Source organism: Magallana gigas, chromosome 3, assembly GCF_963853765.1.
Source record: "Magallana gigas chromosome 3, xbMagGiga1.1, whole genome shotgun sequence".
Lineage (NCBI taxonomy): Eukaryota > Metazoa > Mollusca > Bivalvia > Ostreida > Ostreidae > Magallana > Magallana gigas.
Window position 1 is genome coordinate 26591410 of NC_088855.1, and position 24569 is coordinate 26615978.

General features: G+C 33.7%; 1 protein-coding gene across 4 annotated transcripts; it reads left to right on the plus strand.

Annotated features, from left to right (window-relative positions):
* Positions 1-3494: 3494 nt before the first annotated feature.
* Positions 3495-24507, plus strand: LOC117692766 (actin-6). Of its 4 annotated transcripts, none has more exons than XM_066079075.1 (8): positions 3495-3580; positions 4035-4171; positions 4432-4671; positions 5449-5587; positions 8423-8530; positions 8645-8836; positions 9106-9225; positions 12579-13267. In XM_066079075.1, the coding sequence occupies exons 1-8, from the start codon at positions 3526-3528 to the stop codon at positions 12788-12790; spliced, it is 1203 nt and encodes a 400-aa protein (XP_065935147.1). In that variant the 5' UTR covers positions 3495-3525; the 3' UTR covers positions 12791-13267. The 4 variants fall into 4 exon arrangements, with proteins under 4 accessions (XP_065935147.1, XP_065935148.1, XP_065935150.1 ...); XM_066079076.1 differs by lacking the exons at positions 4035-4171; positions 4432-4671; positions 5449-5587; ... (2 more) ...; positions 9106-9225; positions 12579-13267 and adding exons at positions 17691-17832; positions 18496-18735; positions 18843-18981; ... (2 more) ...; positions 23696-23815; positions 24115-24507 and having other exon boundaries at positions 3517-3580; XM_066079077.1 differs by lacking the exons at positions 3495-3580; positions 4035-4171; positions 4432-4671; ... (3 more) ...; positions 9106-9225; positions 12579-13267 and adding exons at positions 15565-15665; positions 17691-17832; positions 18496-18735; ... (3 more) ...; positions 23696-23815; positions 24115-24507.
* Positions 24508-24569: the final 62 nt, after the last annotated feature.

Sequence of the window (24569 nt, forward strand, 5' to 3'; positions counted from 1 at the left end):
TTGGTCATTATTTACGTGATTAGATAAGTAACAATAAAGGCATTTACTTCGAACATTAGTTTTACTATTTGATAGTCTCGAGCTCATGCATGATTCACATGCTATAGACAATTTCAAACGAGACCAATCTCATGATCTTGATTATATTTTGAATGAATATTTTATAGAATTCAAGGGTATACTTATGCCATATTTACATAGTATTTTTAATCGTATATTATCATCCGGTTATTTTCCTACACAATGGTCAGATGCAGTTATTGTTCCTGTTTTTAAAAAGGGTGACCCAGTTGACCCCAACAATTATCGAGGTATAAGTCTTATCAGCTGTTTTTGTAAATTGTTTACCTCAATATTGAATTGTAGACTTATATTATGGGCATCTTCTAATAGTATTGTCACATGTGCACAGTTTGGTTTTCAACCTATGTTAGGTACTACAGAAGCAATTTTTGCACTTCATTGTCTGGTTTCACAAGCGCTTCAAACTAAAAAACGGTTTTATTGTTGTTTTGTTGATTATAAGAAGGCCTTTGACTCTATCAATAGGGAGAAATTGTACAGAAAATTAAAGTATTATGGTATGTAATTATACAGGGAAAGTTACTTGCAGTAATTCGTTTAATGTATTCCAGAATTGGAACGTGTGTTAAATCTTCTGGTCATATTTCTAATTTCTTTGAAAATCATGTTGGTCTTTTACAAGGAGAAGTGTTGTCTCCCATGTTGTTTGTATTATATGTTAATGATCTTGAAAATGAATTTATAAGAAAAGGAACTGCCCCTACTGACCTGCAATTACGAAGTCTTTATCTTCATATGTATGCCGATGACATGGTATTGTTTTCTGAATCAATTGATAAGCTACAGAGCATGTTGAATATTTTACAGTTCTATACAAACGAATGGATCCTTGATGTAAATGTATCTAAAACTAAAGTGGTTATTTTTAGAAATGGTGGGAATTACCGCACCAACAAGAAATGGCTTTATAACGATGAAAATTTAGAAATTGTGGACCAGTTTGTTTATCTAGGCGTTATGTTCAATTATAACGGTAAAGAACTATATATGGTTTGAGCCTACAATGGCCCCCTAAAATAAACATTGTCATTTTACTGTAATTCTTTGTTTTATTTGTACAAATATACATTTGAAGTTTTTTCATCATTTTCATTTTGATTTTAGTGCCCACAATTTAAAAATATGACATCATAAAGTTTACCTTTTCCCGCCATTTTCTTATTTTTAGCATAAAACGGCTTGTTTTGAGGCAGTTTCTCTTAAAGAAAACATTGAGCGACTGCTTGAACAATCAAAATATTTTCACCAAAGATGTATCTTTACAATACTTATAAGTGACAAAAAGTTCATTCTTGTTCAAAGAGTCGCTCTATATTTCCCATTCGAAAAAAGATAAGAAAAATGTCAAATTTTGGTTGATTTTGATTGAATTATAAAAATAGCGTCACTTCTGACGTCATATACTGCCAGTGAGTGCATATAAATCAAATAAATGGGTGAAAAACATATTTCATGTCAACTCTTTTTTAAAATAACACAACAAGTTAATGTACCAGAATCATTTTAAAAATAGCGAATTTTGGGGGCCAAATTTGACTAATATATCATATATAGTTCTTTTTTACCACTCAAAAACATTTAGCGGCCCAAGGTCGCAAAGCCATGTTTGCTCTTAAATCAACAATTAATCAGCTTTATTTAAACCATTGTACTTTGTGTTCTGTTTTTGATACTCATGTGTGTAGCATTTTAAATTATGGATGTTAAGTTTGGGGTTCCCACAAGGGACAAGATATTGAAAAGGTCCACCTTAAGTTTTTACGCTTTGTGCTTGGTGTCCGTAAAAATACAAATACAGCTATGTTATATTTCGAGACTGGGCGTCTATCTTATTCGTATATATCGAAGTTTTAGTTTAAATTATTGCAGACAGAAAATTGTATATTAAGAGCTGCTTATGGCTGGTCATATTGTATTTGTGAAAACGAAAAGCAAAATTATCAAAGTTGGACAAAATTTATTAAGGACCAATTATATAATCTGGGACTTGGCTACATGTGGATTGGTCAAAGTAATTTAAACAGTCGTATTTGTCTACCAATTACCAATCTACCAAAAGAGGGTTTCACACCTCTATACTGGTAAATTGATTGTTGTTAAATAAACATTCTGAAGAAACGTATATACGTCGTATATCGTCATTATCAAGTCGTACAAATGATCGATGTATTTTTAGCAGTGTCTGTGCTGTTAGAAGAACAGCTAAGTTAACCATGGAAAGCAATGTACGATATCTTCTAAGCTTTATTGATAAAGCGTGTGCCAACATATGGAAAAAGGCTGTAACAAAAAATAAAACACAAATAGAGTCACCGTTACAATATCATGTCATACTATACACACAGTCACATGCATTTATATTCTAGTAAGCTATCTTTAAGAGTTAATAGAGAGAAATTACATATTCGGAAAACTTAATAAATTCAAGATCTATTAATATACCAGAATCTGTTGATACTAATTAAATATACAGAAATAGCATATTTAAATATGGCCGCCAAAGTATCGATTAAAGTATTAAACCGTGTTCGATTAAAAATAGTTGATTTACACATAAAAAGCAATCTAAGAAACAGAGATATTCATAACTATGATTTTATATAATCAATCCAACATTTTGAGCAGGCTAGGATAGCATAAATCAAGGAAACGAAGGTGGAGCACCTCGTGTATATCAGCAGGGTAAAACGTTGGATCAACGAAAACATTGAAGAGTTCCAAATTACAAAAACATTAGATAACTCGTAGAACAAAGACAAAAAATGGGCATAACTCTTGTTTGGTTACGCCACAGTGTCTATGTAAAGCAATAACGTTTAACTGCATAACTGGACACGAAGTAATCAAGTTTAATAAAATCACTGACAGAATAATCGCTAAATAAATCTTCATGCACTTGAAAACACCCTGTGAAGTCCGACACAAGACAGGTGCATACATAATACACTGGCGATATTTAAACTTGTTTGATGCAAGAAATTGTGTTGAGAGTGGATATTTAAGTATTTCAATATGGGGTAAAATTTTAGTCCCATGTACAACACGCACTTTTGATCAAATTTCGGCTGAAAAAAGTGCGTGTTATACACGCGACATTACGGTATATGTAAATTTAATGAAAATATTTACTGCGGAAAAAATGATGCTACTTGCCCGCTCATTGAAATAATAAAAATTATGCAAACATACTGATAGTAAATAACATTTTTTCCAGTGAACGTGCAATCGACCTATGACCTATTTGTGTGCCAACAAGCATTACAAATTATATATACCAGAAACAATTACAGCTCATCTTTAAAAACAATAAATGTTGCATGTGTATACGAATGTAATAAGCTATTAAAGAAAAAAATTGGCTTTAAAAAAACAATAAATGTATCATTCGTACTTGAACGTTATACGACAGTCCGAAGAAAAAAATATTTCGCTTTACACGAAATGGTCTCCTTACTGAGCAGTTCAAAGCATAGGGATTCAACAGCACAATTTAAAGGTAAATGATTTATCTAAATTCGTAATAAATGTGTATTCCTCTTAGAGTTTCATTGTTGTGAAAGAAGTTACAGATATACTATATTACTTTTATAAGTTTGTGACAAATAGAGTTTATGGTTGACCGTAACGACTGTGACCGTGCATGTTAGGTCTATGTTTCACCCTCGTCCAAACCACCCGGTAAGCATCTACCCAAAAGGATTTAAATGTTTGTTCTTGTAGAATAAACGATGAGAAAAATAAAGAGAAAACAAAATGCCCTATACTTAGAATTGGCAATAGGAAGTCAATCTTTACACTACGGCGGGCATAGGATACTATTAATATATAAAGTTATCTTCCGGTTTGTCGATCTGATTCCGATCCGTCTTATAAGAATTCGCAAAGCAACTGAACGTTTTGTAAACATGATTTTTCTATGATCAATTGCTTTAAAAACCTGTTAACTATAGCCATGAGTTCTGACGACGACGATTGGATGGATGTGGTTGTCATTGACAACGGGTCAGGGTCGTGTCAATCGGGATTTGCCGGAGAAGATGCCCCTCGATCCATTTTTCCCTTGGTGGTAGGAAGACGCAGAGAAGGGGTACGTAAGCACATGAAGTATAAGCATTCCATAGACTATGTTTTGGTTTATACTTATGTCTTATTATTATTTAGATATTGAAGCACTCCCACAGCGTGTAGTTTCCCTCACATTCATATATTTGCATTATAGTCAACTGTGTAAAAACACCCCGTGAACCCAAAGCATACTAACGTTCAATTTGCAATTGCCGGTATCACAATAACATTTTAAAACAAAGACCCGGTGCCTATTGAATGCATTTATAATGTTGTTTATAGATAAAAGATTTCAATGCCTCAAAGTCTGAGAGTTTTGTGGGGGACCAAGCTGTTTCACTGAGCACAGTTCTGTCCCTTCGTCATCCCATAGAGAGGGGTGTAGTCACCGATTGGGATGCCATGGAGACGATATGGCACCATGTTTTCGAGACTGATCTAAAGACAAAGTCAGAAGACATGAAGGTTCTTATGACGGATACTATTTTGAATCCAGCAGGAAATCGGGAAAAAATGACAGAGGTTACTATCCAATTATTTACGAAAGCCTATTTTGTAGATAAAAAAAACATACGTAATTATTAGTTGATTTGAAGAGACAGTACAGCTGAAAACACGCGTGAATTACTTCAGATTTACCCATAGTATGGTTAGGAAATAAGAAAAATGACGTTGATTATGACAGTTGATTGAAGTATATATAAAAATCCCTTTCATATACCTCATTAATGTAATTATGAGCTTCCGGAAATTTAAGGGTCGTACAAACCGAAATAATCTTATATCGATTCGATTATTTGTACCACGTGGATTTTGATTGACAGTAATTGCATGACACGTGTTGAAAACTACAAGATCTCCCCCCGACTTATGTCAAATAACCCCTCAAGGGGCATGAATTTAGGTTGTAACAACCTCTATAATACACACGCAAAGTACATCCTTACAAAAAAATAAAAAATAATTGTGGTTATTTTAAAAACTTTGAACAATTATTACCTGGGAGAAGTAAATAGTAAGTAGAAAAGACATATTTCTATCAAAAAACATGTCCGGGAGAAACTTCGCGAGCCTTGCATGTGTTTTGTTTACAATAAATAATTAGATTTATTTAATGGAGAACTTTGTAATTTTCTGAAAGTTTATACATTTATGAGTAGTACAAATTAAAATACCGAACCCGATCGGAATTTTTTTTCAAGCTGTGTTTTTTAATAAGATGCGCCGTACTGTCTCTTTAACGTTTGATTTTTCTATTGCATGAAATAACAGTTGTGATTTGTATCATGCTCCATTAAGGTATTGATGGAGACATTCCACGTTCCTGGCTTCCATGTGAAGAATCAAGGCATTCTCTCGGTGTACGGATCCGGAAGGGGGAGTACTGTAACAGTGAACATAGGAGACGGCGTCATTCAAGTATTTGTTATTTATGAAGGTACATCTACCTTATACTCATAAATCAGTTTCTATTATGCGTTTGATTTCATCGTGATATAAAGAAGATGGGGGAAGAAGATGGCGCAACTGCCCATTTGGTTTTGTCGTAAAATACAACTTCAAAGTTTACATTCTTTTCAATTAAAAATATATGATGTTATAATACAACTTTACAAAAGGGTGATTTCTAACTATATATATTCAGTTCGAAATATTTATAAAAACGATAAGAAAAAATATTAAAACCTAAAGTTTTGCTGATTTCGAACCCACATCCTAAACACCCAAGTTCCATAAAGTTACCTAAAGTCTGGTGCCACTAACCACTGAGCCATTTCATTCACAACAAAGTTCGTTGTTTAAATGCTTTATGAGACGTTGGCCACAAATTAACGGACTTGTTCAATTATTGGGCTAAAAAATGACATTTTTAAAGTATAGTGGGTCATCTCTCCACATTTTTGTTGATTAAAATCGGTTTAAATTCTATTAAACCGCATTTAGACTCTGACAAAAATATGGAGCTCAGACCCACTCTATAAAAGAAAAGGCATTGAAGTTGTAAAAATGACACTATTTGGGGATTTTGACATGCATACGCTAGTTTGAATCAACAAGTATACACGTATTTAAAATATCCAAGGGTTACAAACCGATGTTACGTTAAATAAACATTGTTTTTAATTATTTTGTTCAAAATCATCAGATTTAATGATATTTAAATTTTGCAGTATCTAATCATTCCTCATTTGGGCATTTTACACGCCTTATTCACTCATCTTCTTTCTCTACAAGTCCCAACTTCATGATCAATATTGCATTTCATTGTAAGTAAATATTTTGATGCAAATTTCCACTGACTTGGATCCGCCAAAGCGTGTCCACCGCCTTACTCTCAATTTCACTATTTCGAGCTATTTTATAGAAAATGAAAGTAGGTTTTTAATTAATTTTACAATAACTACTTATCAGGGAAAATTCAATTATAGCTTACGGACATAATATGTCTCGCGTTGAAACACAAAAGGTGTAAACAGTGACTCTGGTGCAGGCATGTTTGAGTAAATTGGTAAAATATCTTAATTTATAAGTATAGATATAGGTAAACACCTTAAAAGTTAACTCTATTTATTTTACAGCGATTGATAAACAAGTTCAACAATTTATATTAACGATTCCCTATCCTCAGCAATGTTCGATAACTATAAAAAAAAATTATTCGTACCATAAATTAAATCTATCTTTCATATACTTATAAACAAATTTTAATTAGTTTTAAAGTGTTAATATTACATGCTAGGACTCAACGAACTGCTTAGCTTATAGTTTCACGGAGAACTACTACCCACTGCGAAGAGGGGTTCGACCCGCCTATGCCCAGGTACAACCGATTTTTTTTTATAATTCGATCTTAATTTGTATATTTATTCCATAATATCCATCGTGGCCAAAATTGCAATAACTTCGTAAAATGCATGGATACCATCGGTAACTTTTTTTCATTTCATTTCATTTGTAATGTTTGAAGGATGAATAACATTTTATGATGAAAAAAAATTGAGGCTGAGGATTGGAGAACTTTTTTTTAATCTCTCTCGTTAGCACGGATGTAAGTGCGAGGGGGGGGGGGGGGGGGCTTTAATGTGGGAGGAGCCGGAGTACATGTACCCGGAAAGAACCCACGTGTCCAAGCGGGCGACTGTCATACCCTATCACATATACAACCACTGTCGATTGAACTGGGTTGCATCTGTGAGATGCGAGTACTTTGTCCACTACGCTACTTGGGCACCCTATAAAAGTCGTGTAAATTCCAGCAACTACTAATCTTCTTGGACTTTTTCGCCAGATGGAAAGATAAAACAATCGTCTTTCTCCCGATTTGGTTATATTTTACTCGTAAACTACTAACGATACCACTGAACTTTGCCGAAGATATTTTGTTATTGATTCAGTATTATCAATAATTAAGTGGATTTCGTTCTGTTGGTAAAACGACCAAATTAATATTACATATTTTAGTCAGATCGTATGTTTTGAAATAATAGAAAAAGAAGATGGGTGGATAAGGCTTGTAAAATGCCCATACATGGTCGGACAAGCTACTGAAAAAATAAAATATCAATAAATCTGATAGTAAAAAAAAAACCCATTTAAAACAATATATTTTTAACATATCATTGATTTGAAGCCTATAAATATGTTCAATACTTGGAATATGTTGACTCAAACAGGCGTAGACGTATCAAAATCATTTCTTAGAACTTCAAGGCATTTTCTTTCATGGAGTGGGTCTGTGTTCATATTTTTCTCATAATCTAAATAAGGTCTAATGGAAAACAAACCGATTTCAGTAAACAAAAATGTGGAGAGATGACCCACTATACATTAAAAATATCATTTTGTGTTCCAACAATTGAACGTTATGAAAAAATAATACAAAGTTACACATAATATTTAAATAGCGTACTATGGTGTGTCAATGGCTCAGTGGATAGAGCACCTGATATAAACAAACCCAATATATTGAGGGTTTTAATGTTACGGGTTCGATACCACCAAAATTTAAGGCAATATTTTTTTTCCTTATCGTTTGATAAATATTTTAAAGACTGAATATAGTTAGAAATTGTGCTTTTACAAACTTGTTTTATAATATATTTGAATGGATTTAATTGGGGAAAAATAAAGTGTATTTCACGACTGAACCGAATGGGCATTTGCGCTATCTTATCCCCCCATCTTCTTTCCCTTGAAAGATACCGGTATTCAGATTGTGGTATATAATCAATGAAGTCTTTTATTGAAAGAATTCAATCTTATACACTACCAGGAATGACGGTTCTTGCAGCAAACAGACGACTAGATCTTGCAGGGAGAGATTTAACCCTTTATCTACAGAGACTTCTGTACGACAGGGGATATTCATTTACCACTCATGGTATGAAGCTCTGTGCTGCCCTAAATTTAACAAACTCTACAAATTTGAATTTGTTTTGGTACATAGAAATATACAAACGATGTCATTGAATAAGTCGATTTGTTTTTTCTTTAGCGGAGATGAAGATTGTAGAAGACATGAAAGAAAAGTTATGTTTTGTGAGCCAGGATTATAAAAAGGACCAGATAACTGCTGAGACGACTTCATATTTAGATAAGTCGTACACACTGCCAGACGGAAGTCAAATCACACTGGGACATGAGAGGTTTCAATGCCCGGAAGCTCTGTTTCAACCATGTTTAATAGGTTATTTTTTTTTTATTTACCGTTGATTTTCTTTTTCTAAACATGAAACGGACACCTTTAAATATGATATCGCACAATCATAGATGCAGTTTGATCGATGGTGATGATGATGATGATGATGATGATGATGATGATGATGATCTAATGGTGGTTGTAATGATTAAGTTACATTTACCAAGTATCCAAGTCAAGAATTAATCCGACATTTTATTTGCGCTGATTGCGGTAGGTGTTTGATTGGTAGCTATATTACTTCCCTGCGTTTCTAGGCCTGGACTGTGACGGGATCCATCAGCAGATTAACGAGTGTATCCTGGAGTGTGGCCTGGATATGAGGAGATTGCTGTACTCTAATATCGTCCTATCCGGAGGAACTACGATGTGTCCGGGTACTTCTTACAAAGCATGTTGACATCATTTAATGTTGAATAGTTGTTCTTATATAATATCTTTGCTTCATAGAGGCATTGAATACTATACTTTGTTGATAAGAGACTGCATGTTGGGGTGTAACGTAGAACGGAAAGAGAGACGGTAAGCAAACCGGAACGGAGAGCGGAAATAAGGGTATAGCTATAGGACAAAAACGATATACATTGTATTTAGGAAGATGGTTGGTCAATAAATCAACCATCAAATATATCTTAACATTATAGACCTAATATTTTTAGCCATGAAGTATTATTTAATTCCTAATACTTCAGCTTTAAAAATTTAAATCATTTTACAAAGCTCTCCTGAAGGAGATTGATATAATAGTTTAAAAATCGCAACGACCACCCAGCTCTCTTAATTATTTATATCTTACAGACTTATGATAGCAATAATTAATTATTAAAAGAGTTGCTTTATTAAAATTTTTCTTATGAATCTCCCTCAACTATAGCATTGTTTTTCATTTGGTTAAGTGATGAAAGTTGAAATAAAACGTACATAGAATTAAATTGCAAAAAAATTATGTAATGATTTATAAATAGTCATTCTTAATTATACATCATTGAGAAGACTGATAAAATCAAGAAATTTTTCTTCATAATATGTCTTGTTCACCAGGACCTGGCTTTTTTAACAGACACTTTGATCGTTTGATCATGTTGATAGGATCAACAATGATGTAGTTTCCTAGCACCTTTATTTATTATTTCCCTTTGATATCGGACTTGATGTCCTAGTTTAGGATCTACAATTGCAGGCCCCTTAATTTTTAATACCTACAGCGTACATGTCATCTTCTCAAATCTCGGGTTTCTTGTCCGCCCCAAGTGTCTTGAAGGAGAGCAGCCAATTAGAAACTCTTTATTTACGTCACCTGAGGTGACCTATTGCAATTGGTCTTCGTCCGTCGTCGTGCGTTAACAATTTTACGTTTTTAACTTCTTCTTGAAAACTACAAGGCCAATTACTACCATTTTTGGTGTGAAGCATCTCTTTGGTAAGAAGAATCTAAATTGTGATATTAATGGCTCTACCACCCCCAGGGTGCCACAGGCGGGGCCAAATATGCAAAAAAGCAGTCTACCAAAATTGTGAAATTCATGGCCCTTGGGTCGGGGTTCAGGATCTATGGAGGGGCCACTAGGCCATATAGTAAAAATGTCTTACAAAATCTTCTTCTCTACTCCCATATATATTTGATAAAAACTGAATGCATGGTTATGATGTCCACAAACTCCTCTACCTAAATTGTGAAATTCGTGGCCCCTGGGTCAGGGGTTCAGGTTGTAGGGGGGCAATATGGCCATATAGTGTTAATGCATATACTGTTTAAAAATCTTCTCCTCTACTCTCACAAATCTCTATGAAATACTGACTTCATAATTATCTTTACCAGGAAGTCCTCTATTAAAATTGTAAATTTAATGTCCTCTAGACAATGGGTGTTGACTCTAGGGCGGGGCCAAAATGGATGTACATTGTATATTGTTAATGTATATAATGTTTAAAAATTATCTTCTCTACTCCCACACACCTGTAGGGAAAACTAAGTTCATGATTTTATAAGTCCTCTACCAAATTTTTTTAATTTCATGTCCCCCGAGGTAGGGTTTCTATATCTAGGGCCGGGCCAAAACACTCATATAGTGTATAAGGTTGGGATTCTTAATGCAGGGTGTGGCTAAAAACATGGTCATTTAGTGTTAATGTATAGAGAATGTATAAGAAAAGTCTACTGACAAGGAATAAAAACTGACTGCATATTTAAAAAAAAAAAAACATTAAGCTGTCATCTTTTATAATATTTCATGCCACCTACATGTAAGGCAAGTGTTATGGCTGGAAGGGGGGGGGGGTATATTTGTCTTGTTATTTTATTCTGCTCAGGAATTTCAATGAAAGAAATGAGATACCCTGGTAATTCACATACATGAGTATTTAGAAAAGAAAAAGAATGAAGCTGTGTATCAAAGTTAAGATACTGTGAAAGTTCATTGAGTTATCTTCCCTTGCTTCCTCATAATAGAGTTATCTTCCCTTGCTTCTTCATAATGGAGTTATTAATCATTAAATATAATGAAATTAAGAAGTTGTATGATAAAAAAATACTATGCATGTATATTTATTTATTGAAACAAAAACAGGTTTTTTTTTAAGTTTTATTATAAATAAATAGATATTAATAGTTAAATATTAATTGGCTAACCAAAATCACTGATAAACAGTACATGTAAATGATTTTGGTATGAATACCGAAGGTAATTCACATATGAACGTTCGCGTAGAATGAAATTCGGAAGTTGGACCAGAAGTGAAGAAAAATATTTTGCTTTATCGCATTTCTTTATTATGTTTTTTGTTTAAGGTGGAATAACACACCTGGAAAAAGTCCCCCAAATTAACAGGAAATTTCTTCATAATGAAAAATATGATGATATATAAACTGTACAAATGTCAAATAAGGGAACAATTTGCAGTGTGGGGATAAAAAATGAATATCTGAAATAATTATTCCAGTTAGTAACAACAAAATCCCCTGCGGGATTCGAACTCGGGATGTACGGATCACAAGTCCGACTTTTTATCCACTCGGCTGTGAAGTAAGTTACATGTTTCAGTCCATAAAATCCTTTTAATAAAACGAAATGTCGTTTCGATCAGCGGTCAGCCATTTTGTGATGATGTGTTATTCAACCTTAAATGCCCACAGGGAGAGCTTCTGTCTGCCCCTTGGGATGGGGGATGGGAGGCTGTTTTAATAAAACATGTCTACTAGCCACCTTGTTTTAGTTTATCTATGAAAACATATACACATATAACCTATCTTGAAAGTTAAGAAATATGGGAAAATTCTTTTGATCTATTTGACTCCATTGTGATCTTTATAAGTTTTTCGCTATAATTATAGGTTTCATAGTCCTTTTTGAAAGATTTCAGGCAGGAAGGTGGTCGTCATTACAATATTATAATTAATTAAATGCGTATATGAGACTCCTCGACAAGTTTGTGTATGGGCTATGGTACTCGGGTGACCGTTAAGGCCTATTGGCCTATTGTTCTTTCAAGTTAAGTACTTAACATGAGATATGTTTCTTATTCCGTTCCGTTCCGCTTTCCGTTCTGATTTCCCGTCAAGCAATACTTGTGATGGTGTCGCTGTTGGAGTATTCTGAATAATTCGTTATTATGGTTATCGTATTATTCAATTGTTGCCGCCGATATTGACAGTTGCCGAGCAAAATATCATAACTTTAGACAAGCATAAAAAGTGATAGAAATTCGGTGTCATATTTCTCAACTTTTACAGAATTTGCCGATAGACTGGAGCTTGAATTGCGAGCTTTGGTACCGAGATCCACAAGGGTAAAAATACTAGCTCCCCCCGAACGCAAATATTTGTCCTGGATCGGAGGTTCAATCATAGGATCTCTGTATACCTTTCAACATCAATGGATAACTCAGGAAATGTATCAAGAAGCTGGACCCGGAATAGTTCACCAAAGATGCGCAAATGTATAGGGATAAAATACACATAAACATATGATGCATTTCAAAGCCAAAATATCAAACTGAACCAAAAACTTCGGGATCCTCGTGTAGTTGGACTGGAGTTTGAAATGTTTTTTTTCTTATATCATGCATGCATTTTGTAAAAGCAGAAAGAAAAAGATTTGAGTACGAGCACATTCGCTATACAGTGATTTGAGTACGCGCATAATTTTGTGCTATACAGTGATTACGAATACAATACATTCATCAGCAATCCTGTACCACCGTTTGTATACTTCTGTGTCCTCCTATCGACAGTGGTTGTTGTACACGAAGCAGATATTTATTAACTTTCAGAAAACCCCATTGGGGAAAGTCTATATATTGGATATTAATGTCGTGTCAGAGAAAAAAAGCCCATCCAAAATCTCATCTATAGAGCAACACTGCTGTGATTTGCAAAGTAATAGATGTAATATATATATATATATATATATATATATATATATATATATATATATATATATATATATATATATATATATATATATATATATATATTCTAGAATTTGAAAGAGTAGAAATATGATCAACAATGAGGGCACTAAATGGTCCATATTTCGTTATATGAATTCAATATATAGGAGAAATCTGATTGAAAACATGTAGAGATAATAGCTTTCCAAGTTAACCATGTTTTCTCACAATTGTTATCAATGCTGCTATCTGGCCACTACTAGGTATGGCCTTATTTGTTAAAGTCAATTTGTTCCTCGTTGATAGTTAAGCATTCAATAAATACATAACTTGTTACTTATTTTTTGTTGTTTTGGGGGATTTTGAATCCGTTTCTGGATTTGTTTTTAAGGTGTTTTTTTCTTAGAGAAATAAAGAAAAAGATAACAATAAATCGTCATATCATTTGTGAGTCTTTATTATGTATAACAAAGCCAGAATAAGTTCTTTGCTAATGAGATTCCTCTCATAACCATTTAATCACACCCCACTGCCACAAATATTCAGTTGACGTAACAGAAATGAGCCACCTTAACAAGCAAGAATCTAGAGCACTATTGTGAGGTATTGACCACATTTCATTGACCTCACCACATTTCATTGACTTAATCTGAATTCAGATTTGAATGTGTTTTCCTTAAAAATTTTTCATTTCATTGACATAGATTTTTGTAGTAAAGATTTTCATCGGTATATATTTACAGTTCAAAAACGGAAAACACTGCACTGGTCATACTCTTATAATTATGTCACTCCAAATTCACTAAAATGAGCTAAACATAGTTTCACATTTGATTAAATTAGGTTAATCGATTGGTAACTATAGTTTACAAACCGCAAAACTATAGTTAACGATTCGTTAACTATAGTTTTCATCTGCAAAACTATATTTAACGGTTGTAAACTATAGTTAACGAATGATAATCTATTAGTTTATTCGTCTGCAAATAACGTTAACAATAGATTTTGCTTATAAATATAGATTTACATACATGTATGTAAACTATAATTTACATTCGTTGACTATAGTTAAAAGTTGTTAATCATAGTTTCACAATCGTAAAACTATATTCATCAGATAAATCATGTTTTGCAATCGCGAATGGTGGTTTTCAGTGTAAACGATAGTTTTACACTTATGAAACTTGGATGATCGCATTAACTATGATTTACAGATGTAAAATATAGATTAACGGCGTTAAATAAAATTGTACAGATTATAAACTAGGTTTATCAACTGTTATTGACTATAGTTTACGGACGATAAACTATAGTTAACAATAGTTCATCATTAAATATAGTTTACGGTTGGTAAACTATAGTTAACGATTCGTAAACTTTAGTTAACGATTCGTTATTATCATTTAAACCCGTTTACTATATTTTTTTTATCTGCAAAACCATATTTAACGGTTGTAAACTATATTTTACGAATGATAATCTAGGTATATCTGTTTGCAAATAACGTTTACGATAGATTTTGCCGGTTAATATAAATTCACATTGGAAAACTATAATTTGCACTCGTCAGCTATGGTTAAGAGTTGTTAATCATAGTTTCACACTCTTGAAACTATATTTATCAGATGAACTCACCGTAAACTATAAATTACAACCGTTAAACCTAGTTTATCGACCGTGAAACTATGATTAGCTCATTTTCGTGAATTTTGCGTGTCATATTTATTTACATCTATATTCCATCTATAATTCCATCTATTCCTACAGCGATCTAAGAAAAATCATGGACTGCACGAAATAATTATGATTATGTCAGACTCAAATTCCCAAAGGAGACGGTTTGGCTGTTTTCTTTTAGCTTACATTTAAGCATTGAATCATTATTTTTTGAAAGATGTGGTCTCATAACTGCAACGGTGTGTGCATACAAATTGAATAATGCGCGCTAGCGCGTTATGAAAATTTGTTTGCACACACTGTTGCAGTTATGAGACCACATCTTTCAAAAATTAATGATTCAATGCTTATATTTACGTTTTTTAACATTTTTTCTCTTTCTGCAAATATGATTTATTTTAAAAAATCTCGACATTATTCAATGAGTAATGCACAATTAACGGAAGAGCCATTGGAACAGCCGAACTATGTTGACAAAAATAGTGCACAGCGTTTTTAGTTCTAATAACACAATTTTATTTATCTGGTATTTAGTATTCCAAATTTAATTTCTGTATTCTAAGAAATTAATCAATTGAATTCATTTATATCTTTAAAAAATATTTACATCCATGAAATATTAATCAGCCCAAGTATAATATCAGGTCGTGATCCGGTTTGAAGTCGGGAGGACTGAGTCGGTCATGCTCTGAAGGAAGACTGAATGTATTCATACGCACCAGATTTGGTGATTGGGTCTTCTGTGTTATGCGTAAATATCACTCAAATCTATCAATGCATTTTAATAGGAGGAAAGAATGTGAATGTAAATAAACTGATGTACATTAACAGTATTAATTTTATTAGTGAATTGTACTTACTTTTAACAATCAATTTATTGATTTGTTTAAAGAAAGATGTAATTATTAAAGATAAAATGTTTCTTTGATTAATCGTGCGGGTTATGAAGGTAGTGATCACTGCAGAATTTTTTTTACATACATGTATGTATTTTTTTTTTCAATGTCGTAACCTTCGTATCCAGCATAAATCAAAAAAAGCATTTTATTGTTTTAATATATACATGTAGCTAGCTGACTGTGAACCCAGAATTTTAAAACAAAAGTGCTTACCTTGTAAAGCGTTCCAAAATGTGAGAAATACATAGCAAATGCAAATTACCACGTGACATATATTTACCATTATCCCGTTTTTAAAATGTAATTTGGTAATGACAATATTTTCAAAAAGATTTACTTACCTGATTCGAAGGTGCCCGTCCGTCCGCTCGGATGTCTAAGTGTTTGTAAGTTTTTCGATTTTAGCTCAAGTGTGCTTTTCTTATTACATTTTGTCTGTCTCCGGCCTCCGTAAACTTTTCACATTTTCAACATCTTCTCCAGAACCAATTTCAACCAAACTTGGCACAAAGCACTCTAAGGCAAAGGAGATTCAAAGTTATAAAAATTATACCCTTTTTCAAGGGGAGATGATAAGGAATTATTAAATTTTTTTTTTAGAAATTTCAAAATATCTTCTCAAGAACCATTTGGTCAGGAATGTATTGCTACACTTTGTGACAAAACAATAAAATAACGATGCTATATTGTAAGTTATACAATATTGACTTTTAGGACAATAGTTACAAATTGTAGGTCCTTGGAATGGTACAAAGTTGCATATGCAAATACTAGAATAAATGGAAAAATGCGTTAAGGATGACGTTTACTCAGAATGAAAAAAAAATTCCACTGATGATAATGAAAAACCAACTATTGTGTGTTATAGACCTTACATGGTAGTGTTAATCCACACTTTCAAAAAAGTAGGTCAATGGCCTACTTTTTGAGTTAATGGCCATTGAATATTTTTTGAAAATTTATGAAAAATCCATAAAAATTTTACACTAAGATTGAGATTTTCTTAATTTTGAAAATAATACAAATTGCTTAACTCTTTAACAAATGAAATACAGTTTATGAATGGTAGTGACATTAAATAGATACAAAGCATAACGTTTTCATTCACAATTTTTATAGATATTCTAGTCCGAATTTCCTCTATCAGTTTTCAAATTACTACACATTTTTGATTCAATATAACAAAAAACTGAATGATGATAATGCTAAAACATTTATAGTATTAAACTAAGTATATTGACCTTTTTCTGCTGGCATAAAATTTATATGAGGTCAATGATCAAAATTTTGAGATATGGTGTCTTTTATCATTTTTAGGCATTTTTCAATATTTTTGTAGTGTGTTCCATACGATTATCTAAACGAAAAAGCAAGATAAAACCAACAAAAAATATGTAAAATTATGTTGACTAACAAATAAAATCTTAACTTTAAATATTACAGTACTACCAAAAATATTTCAGTGGAAAACAAAATCTGAAAAATTTAGTCCGAATTTCCTCTGTTTTGCTAAACGTCAAACTTTGTCAGAGCCCAATTCCATAATTTAGCAAAAATATCGATTGTTATGACAATAATAATTCATTTCATAAATACTTTTTGTATTTAGAACAAATTTTACTCATGAAATTGAACTTTTTAACAATCCGGATTTGAGAACTCAAACCCTGAGTAAACAACGTCCTTAAGATCTTTTGTTCAATACGCAAGAATTACATTTTGCATTATCAAGTACTACGCATGCGTTCTGGTACATTATTCTATTCTTTAATAACATAATGACTACCGGACCAACCTATTAACGAACTTTTGACTGATGTAGCAAATGATACTCTTGTTTCATGATTTTATATGATATTCAAACATGTTAATTACAGAAATGCCATGAGTTCTGACGATGACGATTGGATGGATGTGGTTGTCATTGACAACGGGTCAGGGTCAAGTCGATCGGGATTTGCCGGAGAAGATGCCCCCCGATCCATTTTCCCCTCGGTGGTAGGAGGACACAAAGAAGGAGTGAGTTCATATTAGGTTTAGGAGGTGTTAGCACCACCCTCCACGACTTGTTTTGTCCCTATATACCAAATGATAGACCATTGTCTAGATAGTATATCACCACTTTTGATTTTAGTGTGTTTCAAGTGACAGGGGAAATATTTACCTTTAAAAATTAATATCTCATAGAAAAATTATAATTCAAATAGGAGAAATGAATCTCCTACAGAAAATATTGACAGTCCTATAGGATTTTCTAAAAGTCCTAGATGAATTATTTCTCCTATAGGAGAATGGTATTTCCTGTGGGAATTTGTTTCAGACAGTAGTTTTATAGGAAATTAAGATCTTCTATCGGATTTTATCAAATCCTGACGGAATTAAAATTCCTATAGGAAGTTTTGTATTCCGATAGGAAATTTCAAATTTCCTGTAGAAATATTGTTTTTCATATGGGAAAATATATTTTCCTGTAGGAATTTATTTTTGAAAGTTAAATATCTCACCTGACAGGTGAGATACAATCATAACAAGGGTGGTTGTAAACTCTTTAATCATATGGCATATTTGAATTTTTCGGTATATGCAGCTTAGATGGGTGCAAAAATGTCACCTTGGCACTGGCATAATTTTCCGGCACAGTGTTTGTTTATACTTAACAAAACTTTATGTTGCTTTTATCAGATGACACATTTCATCGCCTCAAATTCAGGGAGTTTTGTTGGGGACCAAGCCGTTTCACTGAGCAAAGTTCTGTCCCTTCGTCATCCCATAGAGAGGGGTGTAGTCACCGATTGGGATGCTATGGCGACGATATTGCATTATGTTTTTGAGACTGAATTAAAGACAAAGTCTGAAGACATGAAAGTTCTTATGACGGATACTATTTTGAATCCAGCAGGAAATCGGGAAAAAATGACAGAGGTTATATTCCGATTCACGACCTGTTATGTTTAAATGAAATATAGTTCCGTTTACCCTTTAAATGTATTACCATTTGGAATTTGAACAATGTATCATGCTCCATTCAGGTATTGATGGAAACATTCCACGTTCCCGGCTTCCATGTGAAGAATCAAGGCATTCTCTCGGTGTACGGATCCGGAAGGGGATGTGCTGTAACAGTGAACATAGGGGACGGAGCCACACAAATATTTGTTATTTACGAAGGTACCAAGGTTGAATCTATTTGTATCGATCGCTTCCAATACATATTATTCAAGAAAATACAGAAAATTGGCATTTAAAATATCTTATTAATCAGTGTAAAATATACTTTTAATTACATGGATCATAAGATAATATTTACACTCAGTTTATATTTCCCCTGACGATTGCATCTGCGACGTTCAATTTCCTATATTTACAGGTAATACTGTGAATATAAATAATAGCATTGCATGCTTATTTTTGGATGTCGTCGGTCCTATAACACACCAAGCGGTGCAGACATTTATAAATAGGACCGACGACATCCAAAAATAAGAATTCAGTGCTTAAATAAAAGATAACAACCTGGGAAAAAATGAATGAATTGGATATCCCACATCGTACCGATTTCATCTTTTACTAGAAAGCTCATAATTTTTAATAAAATCAGAATACTAAAAGAAGCAAACTGCATATCATTAAGTTAAAATTTTACTTTGAAATACATGTATTTAAACAATAAAATGCTTTCTTTGATGATTCATGCGGCATATGAAGGTGGCGAGTATAATTGGCCCTTACAAACAAATTATATCTTAATTCGAATTTGTCATCCGACATCGGAATATGTATAAATATTTTGAGACAAGAAAGTGAAGTCTATAGTTACAGCTTACCCTGAAGGTTTTCTTACACTTACTTCATCATTTGTCTGCTTCAGCGGGTCGTGTAGAACAGACTTACATGTATCTTGCTGTGGCCACATTTCTCATCAAGAACTAATTTTTTAACATGGTATTAATAACTGCCGTCGGGTGAGCAGACTAAATCAAAGTGGGTTATTTCATTTTGTTTGCTCATCCAACAGATAACTACGTTAACATTGAATTTTTTAATGCTACAGAACATAATTTCTCAGTATAAGAAATGATATATCCTCCACCAGGAATGACGGTTCTTGCAGCGAACAGACGACTAGATCTTGCAGGGAGAGATTTAACCCTTTATCTACAGAGACTTCTGTACGACAGGGGATATTCATTTACCACTCATGGTATGAAGCTCTATATTGTATTTTTGAAGAGTCCATTTTAAAAAATAATCAACATTCACTGTAAATACTAATTTATTATACTTTTCATGTATTTTTGAGCTCCTTCTTTCTTTAGCGGAAATGATGATTGTAAAGGACATGAAGGAGAAGTTATGTTTTGTGAGCCAGGATTATAAAAAGGATCAGATTACTGCTGAGACGACCTCAGATTTAGATAAGTCGTACACACTGCCAGACGGAAGTCAAATCACACTGGGACATGAGAGGTTTCAATGCCCGGAAGCTCTGTTTCAACCATCATTACTAGGTTAGAGATTAAACAAGCTTATCTTATATTAGATATTCACAAGTTTATCTTTTTAAAAAAGATTGGTGAGCTAGCGCTGTTGCCATCATTAAACACAAAATAGATTTTTAAACCATTGGTTTAATTTTCTTAATCATTTAATTATTGATTGGAGGACACAGTGGTGTACTGGAATTGTGTTGGGATGGGGTAGGGGTCTCAATTTAAAATATTGCAAATCTAGACAGGGCTTCACATCCACAATGGCATAGCTCATTCACTGTGCTTAAATCATTCTGTGTCTACTGAAACAATTTCAAGGTGAAAATTTTCAAGATCAGTAGAACCATTGGTACTGTTTTGTAGCAATCGAATCTTCTAGGGCCTTTCCGGTAAGCTCGGAAAACATATCCGAGGTTGTTTTCCGAGCTTGAAGGTAGTGAAGATAGAGCTATCTATTTGTTATAATTTTATTTTAGAAATAACTTGCCATTATAACACCTAAGCTTCTGATACTTTTTGACATTTACAATAAAAGACAAAACTTCAGATCATGTGTAGATGATAAAACGAAATTCACATGGTACAGTTTATCTACAGTAGTACAGTATGGTGGCAGGGGACAGTTTTTTTTATACAATTCATTGTAGCCAAGGGATGCATGTCTTCGGAACTCTGTAACTAGAATTTCCTTTGTTCCCATTCAGCACAAATACCTTTAATTCACTCTTTATAAGGCCAATCACCAATTTCTGAAGAAAATTACTAGTCAAAACCTGTAAAATTCTCTACATACTGGTTTTTATGAGATTTTGACCCTTTCATATTTTGCTAATTTTTCATGATTTTTCAGCTTTTTAGACCTCCCCCAGCTTATTCCCTGCAGAGGGTTGACTTTCCGTACCGCGTGCATGTTGCACTTTCACATGTCAGAAACTTACCGGTGTATATTGTACAATGTCCCATTCACCTACTTTTCGTGTTATTTTACCTCCCGTCTGTAACTTGCAATTTCACTGTGTTAAGTCAACACAACAGTCGCAGGTTTCGCATTTTACTTCTGATTCTCATGTACCTAACATAAGGGGCCTACATATTGCATATCAATTTCAACAAGAGACACCCCTCTAACTTATGATAATCATTAAAAATCATTTCATGAATTATAGCAACACTCTTAGCCTTCAAGTACAGCAACTCTCAATTTTACAAAAATATTGACCGGGTACTTTATCCGAAACTGTCCCTTGCTACCTATTCCCAGAATCTCCTACCATGAAGTCGAGCATGCGTATTCCAGTAAAAAAGACGAACGTACATGTAGTTGCTAGCGCTAGAGAGCGCTAGCAATAAGGTTAGTTTTTTAAAAAGCTAAGAAAGTCAGTCAGCGGAATATTAATTTTAGGATAAAAGTGAATACACAATCTATTAAAATACGAGATGTAGTACAGTTTCGTGAATAACCACAACATACGTACGTACATTTGGTTTGCACAGTTATGTTTTATGGCTGTGAGGAGACACGGGTGTAGCGGTGTACATACAGTGTACGACTGCACACCTGCTTATTACTTAAAGTTGTAACTTTGCTAAGATTGCTCTCTGAACTTCATGGTCCACCACCGCCAATATATACAATCTCTCTAATCTTGCTAAGAGAGCCGGGAAGATGTATATATATGCGGACTTGGGACCACGGCTGCGGACGATACCCATGGGCAGTCGATGCGCAGGATTATAACTTGTACGAATTTTTCTACCACCGGCTGTCTAATTTCTTCCCAGAATTCAATTTACGTTTCATCCTTCATTAAGTTTCATCCTAACTTAACAAGTTTAGCTTTTTTTTAAAAAAGCTTACCGTCTTTAGAACAAACCATAAACAGCAATTACATGTAGTTATCAAAGACAGTTTAAGTCTTTTTTATATAAATGTCACCTTCCTCTACATAGCATGGCGAGTGGATTTATCCGAACATTTTTGTGCCATGTGTCGTTTAAGTCTGCGCGTCTAAAATTGAGAACTGTGTGAAACTTGTGTGGAAGCATCCTCAGGTAGTGTAGATTCAAAGTTGTGAAAATCATGACCCCCGGGGGTAGGGTGGGGCCACAATGGGGGGGGTCGAAGTTTAAAATATGAATATATAAAGTAAATCTTTAAAAATCTTCTTCTCAGAAACTAATCGGCCAGGAAATCTGACACTTGTGTGGATGCATCCTCAGGTAGTGTAGATTCAAAGTTGTGAAAATCATAACCCTGGTGGTAGGTTTGGGCCACAATGGGAGGTCGATGTTTTACATAGGAATAAACAGTCAATCTTTTAAAATCTTCTTCTCAGAAACTAATCAGCCGGCAAAGCTGAAACTTGTGTGGAAGCATCCTCAGGTAGTTTAGATTCAAAGTTGTGTAAATCATGATCCCCCGGGGGTAGCATGGGGCCACAATGGGGGTCAAAGTTTAACAAAGAAATATATAGGGTAAATCTTTAAAAATCTTCTCAGAAACTAATCAGCCAGATGATTCTTTATAACTGTTAAGACTTTGGCCCCAGGACAATTCTTTTGCCTCACGAGAAGGTTCAGACTTTGATGTACGTTTATATCCCATATATAAACTATTGTTAAGGATCTTTTTGAGAACTGCAATACTCAACATATGATATAAGGAATAAGGAATCATTCTTTGAGTATTATGAGGTAATAATTTTGGTCGGGGCGTGATCAAATCCAATAAAGCCCGAAGGGCTTTATGATAGATTTGATCACGCCCCGACCGAAATTATCACCTCATAATATTCAAGGAATGATTCCTTATTACTTATATGACATATTTATATAAATTTAGCCATTGTGCAATTAAATATTTAAATATAAATAAGCAAACCCCGCTGGCGCCTCAATTTGGCGTCACTTGTATTATGGGTTTTATAGTACAAAATCGATACGTAGTGTATCACAGGCAAAGACACTGGAAAATGTAAATATATGACTATAAAATCAAACCTGTTAGAAAAGGGACTAATGATTATAAACATAATGGGAAAATGTGGAAAATGGATTTTATTTATACAGGATCTACATGTATTATTGTACATTGTCCAGATAGTTTGTATTATGACTCCATTAAGCTGATTTTATCATACCTATTGTTCCTCAGGTGAGCGATGTGGCCCATGGGCCTCTTGTTTAAAAGAGGGATGGATGGTCATTTTAAAGTTATATTTACTTTCGAGTACAGCATTCAGACTTAAGAAATGTCCCAAGTGTTTCCGAAGATATTTAATAGTCCTCAGATAGCTTCATAAACATGCCTGTATATTGTTCTAGATAAGCTGAAAAATCTTTTAAACTCTTAAGTAACATACTTGTACATATGTCTCTTTCTGCCCGACTAGGCCTGGACTGTGACGGGATCCATCAGCAGATTAACCAGTGTATCCTGGAGTGTGGCCTGGATATGAGGAGTACTCTGTACGTCAATGTCGTCTTATCCGGAGGAACTACGATGTGTCTGGGTACGCTTCCATTACATAGTTACTTTAATTGTCCGGCTTTTTAATGATTTTGATATTTTACCTGCCAGCTTGGCATGTGAAATATCAAAATCGTTAAAAAAGCAAAGAAAGCGTCAGATATTTCGGACTATATGAATACCCTTTATAGCCGCAACAATGTAGTTATCTCCCAATTTTTTATTACTTTTTTTAATGGTTGCAATTTTTTTTAATTATATACGTTATGGGGTGATTCATTTAAAATAAATCGTTGTTTTAATTAAGATTATTTGTTTAAGAGTTCTTAAAAACTTTAACAGGATTTGCCGATAGACTACATCTCGAATTGCAAGCCTTGGTTCCTGGACCTATGAAGGTAAAAGTAGTGGCCCCTCCCGAAAGAAAATTTTTGCCTTGGATCGGAGGTTCAATCGTAGGATCTCTGTCTACCTTTCAACAGCAATGGATTACTCAGGAAATGTATCAGGAAGTCGGGCCCAGCATAGTTCACCGACGATGCGCGAATGTATGAGGATGTAAAAGAAAAACTTTAAAATATCATGTTTAAATGCAAACCATGATACCGTGTGTTATATGTACATTGATTAGCAAATGCCGAGATTTATATGTACATGTAGCTCAATAGGAATTTGTACATATGCAGATGACATAGTTGTCATAATTTGTGTAATATAGGTATTTATCTAAATATATTTACATTTTCCTTTGTCTTTGCCTGTGATAACACTACGAATCGATTTTGTACTATATAACT